General features: G+C 40.6%; 1 protein-coding gene across 1 annotated transcript; it reads right to left on the reverse strand.

Moving 5' to 3' along the window:
* Window positions 1-151: 151 nt before the first annotated feature.
* On the reverse strand, window positions 152-4,769 carry slc32a1 (solute carrier family 32 member 1). Its single transcript, XM_059327652.1, has 2 exons — window positions 3,791-4,769; window positions 152-2,631 (listed from the first exon to the last, which is right to left on the reverse strand). The coding sequence occupies exons 1-2, from the start codon at window positions 4,181-4,183 to the stop codon at window positions 1,444-1,446; spliced, it is 1,581 nt and encodes a 526-aa protein (XP_059183635.1). The 5' UTR covers window positions 4,184-4,769; the 3' UTR covers window positions 152-1,443.
* Between the last annotated feature and the right edge of the window lie 7,088 nt (window positions 4,770-11,857).

Raw genomic sequence — 11,857 nt, forward strand, 5'->3', positions numbered from 1 at the left:
AGACTCTACACGGTGTCAATTGTTCTTTAAAAAAAATATATGAATGCGACTATTTTCTCCATCATTTTCTGTCTTTTATTATAGAGAAAAAAAAATACATGTTCTGAACGTTTTTTTAGTTTTACATAAAACCACACACATTTTTACAATATAATTTCACTTATTTCTTTATTCTTTAATATTAATTTCACGATATATGATAACGACTTTGAGATATACATTCCATCTTTTTGAAACCACAACAACACACTACACATACGGTTTTTATAACATTTCCACAGGACCCATTGGATTGCACAGAATGAAAAATGTCTGTATGCACATTTTCCTCTTTAATGATCTCTTTTTCTTTTTTAGGATTTTTCAGACACCGAATTTTTTCAGAGACGGGAATCTTTCAAATTAATTTCAGAAGAGGCCACGTGTTTTTCAAAACTAATTAAAAAGCATTATGGTAAATTGAGTGTGCAGGATTTCAATTTGGGGTCCCAATCTAACTGAAATTTAGGGTGTGGGGGTTTAAATGTTTGTGTCAGGTGAATTTTGCTTTTGCCGATTTTAAAATTTCAAAATAAAAGTCAAGTATTGGAGATACATATAAAAGCATTAAACCTTTAACGCAGAATGATTGGAATTTGGAGGATTTCTAATTTCCACTTCCCAGTTTCATTATGTTTTGTGTGTCTGAAATATAATACATTCAATGCATAGTTTGTATAGCTGCTGTGTACTTTGATATTTTGCATTTCCAGGATTTTAAACTGCTCGGGAAAGGTCCAATTTCCTCATTTCCAACGAAACATCTCGTTCTTTTACATATTTCTATATGCATTCGTGTGTTTCTACTGCTGGTTATTGCCGTTGTGTTAATTTTCCGTCTTGTGTGTCCACAGGCTTTTTTTAAAACACCACATTCACTGCCCATAATCATGTTGCAAATTACCTATAGACGAAAGTGGCATTTCTTAATGTTTTTTTTCTATTCTCTTTTAAATAAACTTATCTTAAAATCACATTATGCTGTCGAAAATCCGTCCATCACAAACTCTAGCGTTACACGAAGTGAAGTCTCATGTGGGGAAGCACCACAAGAGCGACGAAAAGACAAACTGCCCTTTTGCAATTTAGTTTTTAAGGTCAATATTGTAAACGTTCACTCCACTGGAAAATATGTATATGTACGTTTGTTCGCATATTTATACAACATGTACTGTCCATATAGTGTGCTGTGGGTGCGTTGGATTCCCTCACTCTATTTCTGTGCGCGCATTTTTTCTGAACTGATGCAAGACTGTATGAGTGCGAAAATGTCCGCGTGTTGTGTGCGCGCTTTTACGCATGACTGAAGCAGAGGGGGGCTGCGCTTTGCCGGGAAGTCGTGTGTTTTAAAATTTTTCACTAAATGGGGGGTTTGCAGTTAACATCTAGCTCCAGTAATGACATCTACTCTTCTATGTTATATTTGAAAGCCTCTATGAGCCCTTCCATCGAGTGGATAAAACCAGATATGCTGCATATACCTCCTATTACAAAGATGGCGACATCAAAGAAAACCTGGTGCCATAGCAGCTTTCTCCATAAAAGCCTGAGGTGGAAGAGACTGGGAAGCAGAAAGCACAGGCCTGCGCCTGTCAGGCTGCCAGTGAGACCCATGAGGAGGGCAAAATGTGGCACATAGATAGCCATGAGCAAGGTGAACACAACAAGAGTACATCGGAGAGTGAGTCCCCAGGACTTTAGACGTCCATCGCCTCCGTAGCAATCTGGAAAGTACGCACGTCCTCCGTCCTGGAAAAACGATTTCTCTAAGACCTCGACAGCGGCGAAAAACGGCAGCGGATACGACAGCAAAGCTTTGGCCACTAGAAAGAGGTTGACGACAGCTCTGATGGTCGGGGGCAGGTTGTCTGTGATGACCTCCTTGGTGGCATCAGCCCAGGTCAAGTAGGCCACCAAGGCGAACAGGCCCTTGAGGATGCAGGCAGCGATGTGAGTCCAGTTCATCATGCAGTGGAACTCGCTCGGTTTCGCCATGTTCCCCTCCAGGGAGGGCAGGAAGATCTGCGAGGTGTAGCTGAACACGATAATCCCAATGGAGATGGGAAACTTCTTGACATCGATGTAAAACTTGACCTTGTCCCAGGCCCAGTCCCTCGCTCTGGAGAGGCAGTACGCTATCACCAGGACGTTGATGACAAAGTGGGCCATTGTGCACAGTAAGCTGAACTTGGAGACGGCTTTCAGGTTCTTGAGGAAGGCGCAGGGGAGGAGGGCGGCAGTGGCGATGATGGCCCAAGACTTCTGGGAAATTGGCATGTTGGGGAAGCTGTTGTACATGAGATTACCACTGACCACCACATACAGGATGCAGGTCATCACTAGCTCTATGATTTGGGCTACATTCACGACATGGCCACCTAAAGACGGGAATCTGGGTGCGCAGCAGGCGTTGGCAATGTCCACATAGGAGTCCCTCACACGGACGAGCTGCCCATCTTCGTCCTCCTCGTACAGGCAGGAAATTAGGATTTTCCCCGTGTAACAGCACACCACGGCGGCGAAAATAATGAGAAAGAGTCCGAGGTATCCTCCGTGCAGGATGGCATAGGGCAACCCAAGAACGAACATCCCCTAGAAATAAAAAAAGAAGGGCAAAAAACATTATTTTGGGGTTAAAATGTTACAGTTTAGTGATTAAATATGAATCATTAATGCTTTTCTGAACATATATTTTTAATTTTAATGAAAGAAATCATGCTATATCCTAGGCCTTGGCTTTGGTCTGCATGACTCTTGAATGGATGTCACTCCCGGTTTTTCATGTTGTGGGTTTTCCACTTTGCTTTGAGCGCATCCGCCCGCCTCTGACGTCAACACGAGCTGGAGGAGACACACCGTGACGTCACGGTGACCGCCGTGGCCGCAGCCGTGATAAGGCATGAAAAGGATTGCGTCTAGGGATTTTTGTCGCATAGCCTTCACACAGGCAGACTCCACTCTCGAGTAAATCCTCGCACTTTAATTGACTGCCAACCTCTTCCCTCTCTTCTCGCATCAAACAATCTTCCCACATTTATATATATATTTTCTGCTGTTTATTCCTGTCTGCAAATGCAAGTGCCAAGATATTTTTTTCCGAATGGCCTAAATGTGACTAATTATAAGGTGCGTAAAACACAAGCCTATGTCCAGACACCTTAATCCAATTATAGTTTAAATATTACAACTGAAATTCCTTAAAATGTTCCCAAAATAATATAAAAAGATGGGAAAAGGCTTTAGATATTTCTAACCCCAGTCTAAAACGATTGTTTTTCTTTAAAGATTAATGCATTCATTGTCATGCGGAGTATTAGGTGAGCAGTTATCAGGGGCGTGCATCAGTGACACTGGACATCACTATACAGACAAAGAATGTGTGTTGAAGAAGAGGAGGAGGAGGAGGAGGGGGCACAGGGCATCAACTACCTCCCTTTTCAGCGCATTTTAAATCTCTGCATTGCTTCAATAAAATATATTAGAATAAAAATGAGTTGTGCGTTCAAGAAATCCCCCATTCTCAAGCTAAAGTTAATTCAGGTGAATCTTTTTCAAGCATTATAAATAAAAGATCGACTTGGAGTTGCTTCAGAGGGACAGAGCCTGGCGTTTTGAATATTTTAAACAACCTTTTATGCGGTCGCAGGTGTGCTTTTCTCTCAAATTTCACAGCGGCTGTAGAGGCGACTCAGCCAATTAGAACCAAACACCGGAACCGCCCGTTTTTATAATCCGTGAAGTGCGTCTTTACCTGGATCGCATTCGTGACGTTCCAGCCCGCCTCCCAAGCGGTGATTTTTGGTCTGACTTCAGCCAACTCGTTCGCCGGATCTCCGTCTTTTGAGGCTGAGTGCGGCGGACCGGTGCCGTCCCTCTGGTAGTGGCTGTCCCCTTCCAGCCCGCTCCCGTCTCCGCTGCCCTCTCCTCCCACCTCATCGCTTGTCAAAATGTCCATCTGCATGCCTTGCCGGTGGTCGTAGTCCAGGTCATCGCAGGCGGCGAAGCCCAGACCCTCCTCATCGGTGGCGGCCTGGAACCCCATCCTTGCGAACATCCCGCTCACCTTCGCCTGGGATTTGTTGGTGACAGCAGTGGCTGCATTTGACAGTTTATTAGAAAGCTTGCTTCTGATTAACGTCGCCATTTTTCGATCCTTTCCTGAATCGTCTGCTGCTTAATTAGTGTTTTTTTCCTCCTCCAGTCAGTAAAAATGTGAGGCTACTTTGGATGACAGCTCTTGGTTCTCTGCATTAGATAAAGCCACGAGAAAAAGCGCAAGTTTTGTTTCAAGACACCGACGGTTTTCAGTTGCTATCTCCACTTCTTGTTCAGCCTGCTGCTCTTGATTATCCTCAGGTTCATGTCACCTTCAGACGTCGCCGCTCCGTTTCTGCATCTTGGCACTGCGCTCTGATGCTCGACGAGTAGCGCACCTTTTCAGTCTCTGAGGCAGTTCGGCGGTGTGCGCAAAAGCTTTACGCACGAAGAAAGGCGAGCCACAGGTTTCTGTAAAGGGCCTATATAATATCGCTTTCTTTTGGGTTATAAGGCGGCAGGCAGCGTTTCCAGGAGTTGGTTGTCGGGTTTTCAGGTGCCTTTACTGATGCCAATGCGGTACCGTGGAGCCCGGGGGGGAGGCAGGGAGGAGACACGTGTCCTCATCAGCCTGCCAATGCAAAGCACGTCTCCAGCCCTCCCAGTGCCCCACCAGGAGAAAACGGGAGAGATTTGCTGCATTTCTAGGGGAGGTGCTTGCAGTACCCCCACCACCCCCTCCCCAACCCATAATCTATAATACCTCATCCTGACATCCAATGACATTCCGGGGGCCTCAAATCCTGCATAACTTTACGCATATAAAAGGAGGCTGGAATTTGTCGAAAACCTAAACTCTTTGGACGATTTTATAAAACATACAAAACTAGGATTTTTTTCATTTTAAAAAGAAATCAAATTCTTTTTTACTAACTATTATTTTTAACGAGAAGAGGACATGGAGCATCAAAAACAGTAACCCAAGTTATTTCTTGGATTACATGGATCGGGTTTAAAAACCGTGTTGCGTTTATTGATGATGGGAAAAAAAACATTTTCGTGCATTTTGTCTTAAAATGATGGTAAGATATATAACTCGAGACTCCACGTAATTTAACATAGACTTTAATACTTGTTACTATTTATTATTTTCCTAAACGGAAACGTAAATATCTACTTTTCATCCTCCGGCTCTATTTTCTGGCTGAAGTCTTCATTCAGGACGATCATTCATTCATCCACTCATTCAGTGTCTGTGATTATGTGACAGTCTGGGTAGTGGCGGGGCTTCCGTTGACAAAAAATGTGTATACATGTAAATGCTTAGAGATATATTAATTAAAACGCTGGATAAGTCTGCTTGAAAAGAAATACTGACTGAGAATACAGATTGAAAGTAAAACTACATTTATTTTTTATTCTTCTATGTTGTTATTTTTTATTCTTAGGAACTTGACATTTTTTTACTTTTTTTTTCTCATAAATAAACAGTTCATAGAATGTCCTGCTCCATACAAAAAAATATTATTTTTTAATGGAGATTTGCTGAGGAATAATCGTATGAATCCGAATAACAGAGGGGTTGAACTCTTTCTAATTTCTCATTTTTCCCCTCTTATTGACACATTGTTTGGAAAAAACAAAAACAGGGATAAACAGATTTCATTGCAGTGATTTTGTTCCCCATTAATGCAGCCTAAGTGATTTAGTAAACGAGGCCCAAAGTGCTGTAAACAGTTTGTTGACATTGCCTTGTCACTAGTACTTTGTGTCCACCATGTTCAGTGTTTCCTCAGGCTGCAGTATCAGAGTTCATCACTATGATTCAAAGCAGCGGCCTTGTTCTGCACACTGAAGCAGCCTGAGCTAACATACAGTAAGTAGCTATACTGTATACATGCAGGGCTATTTGCTTTGCACTGGAGAATAAAATAATAATAGATCATCCTTGAATAGGCTGTAACCTGATCAGAGCATTGATGCAGCCGAATAAGAGAAGAGTAAACTGACATCTCAAACTGTTGAGGCAATATGGAATAAGTCTTTTTTTATTTTATTTTTTTATTTTTATTTTGCTCAAGTCATGAGAGAGGCCTAATATGAATGTGTGTCAGAGATTTAAAGGATAGTTTAAAAAAATACCACAGATGAGCCTCCTGCTAATATAAAAATATTATTAGTATACAAATCCTCTTAAAAGTAGAATATGTAACACTTTTTATACATTGGCAAACGAGCAATTCTCAATTCAGTTTCATATTTTTTTAAAAAGCGATGGAAGAAAAACAATTTGTTCGTATTTTAATGTCTTTAATTATCTTCAATCCTGGCTGAAACAAAGCACGATGGTTTCCCCTCACAGCTCCACATGATGGTGTGCAGGCCGAGCTGTATCAGGCCTCTAATCAACCTCAAACCGGATTTAAACGTCAGGGTTTGATTCATAAAAAGCACAAATAAATCTCCCTCTATCGCGCTCCTTTTGCGCACGTTTTGTGTGTCTGTAGTTTTTTTTTGTTGTAGTTGTAATTTTTAGTTGTGGGAACGAAAATGGCTGCTTTCCTTTCCAGCCCTGAATGAAAGAGTTAATGACAGAGGCTGTTATCAGCGGGCTGCAGCCCTCCTGTGATCTGTGCTGTCTGATGGAGTGTGCTGCAAGATGAAAAGAGCAGCTCTGACACCAGCAGCCAGCAGGTTACAGCGACCGCAGACCTTCTCACGACCTGCTGTACAGATAATAATAATAACAGCAATAATAATAGCTATTATTATAAAAAATATATTTTTGTTTGTCAATAATATAAAGGTATTTGGATTAAATCTTCAATAAGATTTAGGCTTACTATAATCTTATGATGAATCCCACACGTGAGCGCGCACATGCACGCGCACGATTACACCATATCTCTTTAAGTGCTTGTTTGAGGCCTCTGTTACACCTGTCAAACGCAACTTTCGCTCTCCAATTTTTTTAAAAAGTGTCTTATACTGATGGATTTAAAAGGTTTACAGGTTTGATATTTCCCCTCACAGAAAAACGTGACAATAAGCTTTCAGATTCTTCCCAGGCCAAAAAAGAATTTCACACGTTTGTACATGCATGCACGCACTGAGGAGGAGGAGGAAGAGGAGGAGGAGGAGGAAAGTGATTTCCTCAGTTTATCACCCATCCTGAGAGTCATCATAGGGTCAGGGTGCCACGTCCCAGGAGGGTCCTCGTCTCTGTCAGTACAGATACGAGCGATCAGAGCTCTTTATCTGCTTTGTGTTTGTTCGATATCCACCAGTAAGTTTTTTTCTCTTCCTTCTGGTGATAGAAAGTCAAATCCAAAATGGCATTGTGATCTCACCAGTCTCCAAATTCATTTCCTCCAATGCACCCTCCCCCCACCTACACCACCCCCACCCACCCCCCATCCCCTCTCCCTCCTCAGTATTTCACCGCCGGCTCTCCTTTTTCACATTACACACATGGGTGAGCTGGCACAAGGTTCTCCGCCTTCATGTAACCCCCCTCCCTCCGCCGACACCAACCCAACCCTCCATCTTTTCCTCGAATCAAAAAATAAATAAAAATAAAACCCCATTTTCGCCATTATTTCACTCACATCTGCAAAAAAGTGGGACTAACACCTGCTTCAAAATGACTATCATATAGCAAACCAAATCATATGGAAATGATAAACAAACAAAATGATCCAGAAAATATCTGATTCACACATATTGACCTTTTGGTGAGTGCTGCAATGTTATTTGTTCATGTTTCACTGCAACAAGCAAACTGGATTTTTATGTTTCCATGGTGTTGACTGCAATTATGTAGGTCTACAATGACTTTCATTGTAGGCTATCATTACCTCCTCCACTAAATGTTTTCAGCCAGACAATGTAATGACGAGGCGTGGGTGTGTGTATGTGTGTGTGAGAGAGAGACAGAGAGAGAGAGAGAGAGAGAGAGAGAGAGAGGAGGTGCGTGTGTGTTACATGAATCGTTTGACGCACGACCCAGATTGCGCCATGATAAGAGTGTATTTGAAGGAGAGAAAGAGGTGCGTATGCTGCAGTGTTGCAAACGGGTTTTTGGTAAAGAATAGATGTTTTTTTTTTTTATCTGAAAAACGAAGCCTCACCTGTCGTTTAACCCATGATTGCCCGGCTGCTGCGCGTGTCTGCCAGCCCAGCGAGGCAGAAAAATACCACCCAACACTGCATTTAATAAGAGACAGTGAAAAGGCACTCTGGTGTCTCTGGGGACTGTAGAGGAGGGAAATTAGCCCACATCAGGCTAATCAGTGGACCTCAGAGTCCATTAACATTTGCATCACAATCACAGGTAGCACGCTGTCTGTGTTATCGACTAGATTATGTGCTGCCTATGTGCGCTGAGCAGGTTTGTGCAAATCATTTTGAGAGAAACATTTCAGATTTCAGCACCACGGACAGCGTTGGTTTCTACTCAGCAGCTTTAAAGGAAACATCCATCTAAAATACAAGTGTATACTTGTGTTTGAAGGCTTATTCTTAAACTTGGAAATAATAACAAGTCCACAAAGTGTTTGCAAATCCTTCAGACTGGAGTTTTTTGTGTCAAAGATGACGCATTTCACAGAAGAGACCATATGTGACTGACCTGGGCTTATAAATGTTGAGACTAAACTGAAGTTTAATGTGAATGTAGAGTGTGTGATTCTGAAAATATATCTTTATAACGCTTTCATTTTTCACCCATATGATGTTTTAATATTTACCGTTTGTTGCTAAAGGATTTAAGTCCAGATGATACTCACCTCAATGTGTTTCTTTGCTGTTCATCTTGAGGAGAAACTGCTTCAAAGACACATATTAAAACTGAGCTATGATATCATAAAAATGACACATATACAGTCAATTGAGAGTGGACTCATTAAACATGCCTTCACCCAGGTCACGTTTCAAGGACAAAAACACATTAATATAACCTAAATTTTATCAGGTTATCTCACTCAGATCAGTATCTCTATTGGAAGACCTAAGAAAATGTAACAAACCAGCATCACACACATATCTTAAATATATTTAGTGCTTCCAGAAACATTTTTGGATGGAAGTTCTCATCAAAATGTGGCTATAATAACCGTGGTTTTTCACCCAACCCCATCCCATATAAGATTATTTGTAAATCAGGCACATACCTCTTATTTGCAAATGAGTAGCTGAGTGTAAAAGTTGTCCAAACACAAGTTAAAACCACAATAGACGTGCTGTATTTTACCAGCTGTTATTGTCCAGTTTAGAGAGGAACAAAGATCACCATGCTCACAAATTATACCTTAAAACAGCCGGTTATACATGCAAACATCATCATATTTATCTCCAGTGCTTTTTCCTCCCCTCACTATATGGAGCTGCAGCCGAGCCAGCATCAGGCAATCACAGCCGCCGCCCACTTGCACAGAGAGAAAAATCCAGGTGGCCCACAGTGGTAAACCACTAAGAGCCTTTTCATTACTCCTAATGCGCCTGTTTAATGGCTTATTATGGGCTCCCGAGAGACTTCCTCACAGAGGCAGAGAGGGGCTGTATTAGTCCTGCATGATGGCGTCTGTCTGAACAGCAGTGACAAATGGCCTGAGAAATTCTTCTACTCTATCTATCTATCTATCTATCTATCTATCTATCTATCTATCTATCTATCTATCTATCTATCTATCTATCTATCTATCTCTTTGTCTATCTTTCTATCTCTATCTATCATCAGTGTATCGTGAAAATATCGACAGATATCATCTTAAAGATGCACCTTTATTTTGAAATTCCCACTTCATAATTGTTATTTTCAAAAATAGATTTAGATGAATGAGGGTAACAATATTGATCTATCGACATATCGATTCACAGATCAATGATCCAATATTCTCAATCCGAATCAAACTAAAATGATTCATAACTTATTTTTAAGATATGCTTTTATTTTGAAACTTTCACTTTACATTTAGAATTCTTAAAAAAATACATTGATTGTTAGTTACATGTTTGAAAGAGCCTTTAATGAAGTAGTCCAAAGACATATTTTTGTTGCTTTTTGTACATTGATATAAATGTAAATGATTGTGTTAAATAGTCAGGATATCGTCCCATATCGTACTTTGTGATATCACCAAATCATTGTGATTATCTATCTATCTATCTATCTATCTATCTATCTATCTATCTATCTATCTATCTATCTATCTATCTATCTATCTATCTATCTTTCTGCTTCATAACTAATAGGTAATTAAATGAATAACAATACCTGGATTATTTATATCAAACTGTATCTAGGCTGTAGGTGAGTTTTTCCTCTCTAACTCATGTTTTTGATATCAAACGCTCCCCAGACGCCGTTTTGCTGTTAACCCACAGTGACTCCGCTCTCTCCATCAACCTTTTGACGTCCGTGCTTCCCGGGTTCACTCTCCTGCTGCGACACATTAACATTGTAATTGCCTTTTTTTGAGCACAATAAACTGAGCCAGTCCGCGGGGACCTGCACGGCCCGGGGCTGGCACAAAGCTATGCCATCGATTTTTCACACACTGCCGGTGAAATAAATAAATAAATGACTGAATAAACCTCGAGCCATGAACAAGCATGGACCTGAACATGCATGTTTCTTTTTATTCATGCATGATGGAATTCTGCAGATGAGAGATGCCCTAATGCAAAATAACGCAACAGTCCTGTAATAGATTCTACCTTCATGAAGGTTAAACAACTTATGATTTATGCTTTTTATCTTAACTAAGTACAGTAAAAGTTCATGAGCACTGGCATCAAAATACATATTTAAATTACCAAAAGTCTCATTATATAGAATGGTCCTTTCAGGATAAAATTGACTTAATTTATTGCAATTATTTATGCATTCAAATATACATCACTTTAATGTTGCATCTGGTTAAGGTGGAGCTAATTTCAACTACTTTTTGTCCAATTAGGCAGCTTACATTCATATTTATTATTATATTTATTTATTATATTAATAATCATAATCTAAAAAGTAACTGATGTAATTTTACCCCAAATAATTATATAAAGTAAAAAGTAACCTACAAAAAGAAGGAGAGGAAATGCTGTAGATGATGTAGTATCTGCTGTGCACATCTGACACTTGCCTCAGGGCAAATGAAATAAAATGGGGGAATTAAAGAGCTAATTATTGTTTTAAATGGCCTACTAATGGCATAAAACGTCATTATTCCCAGCTGTTATTATTTTCTCAGACATAATTTGTAAAAGCAAGTAAGTAAGGAACATTTCTCCAGTATTGACCAGGACTGAAAGTGTTGCAAATCATCAATATCTATCACCTAATCTACTACAGTAATAACTCCTTTCTTTGCTACTATTGATGTGTGTGTGTGTGTGTGTGTGTGTGTGTGTGTGTGTGTGTGTGTCTCACTCAAAGCATGTACAATAGTGTGTTTGCATATGTGCAAATGGGTAACACCAGCTGTAAAGTGTGTGTGTCAATGAGTGTGTGTGGTCTTGTCACCCAGAGCAAAGTCAATAAAGCAGCAGACCTCAGTGTCTGGTTAACTGACGTGTAATAGTTTTGTTCTCATTAAAGTTTTATGTCATGAGAGCAGCGACATCTTGTCAGCCTCGCAGGGATTCCCCTTCATGTTGGGATCAGACTGCACTCTGACTGAGAGAGCTGAAAGGTTCACAGTGTTTCATCTCGCAGCACTTGAACACAGTCACAATAACACGCGGTGACGAGGAGAGCTTGGCATCAGGACAACCTGCCTGATGAGCTTAT

This window comes from Centropristis striata, chromosome 3 (assembly GCF_030273125.1).
Source record: "Centropristis striata isolate RG_2023a ecotype Rhode Island chromosome 3, C.striata_1.0, whole genome shotgun sequence".
In the NCBI taxonomy this organism is placed as follows: domain Eukaryota; kingdom Metazoa; phylum Chordata; class Actinopteri; order Perciformes; family Serranidae; genus Centropristis; species Centropristis striata.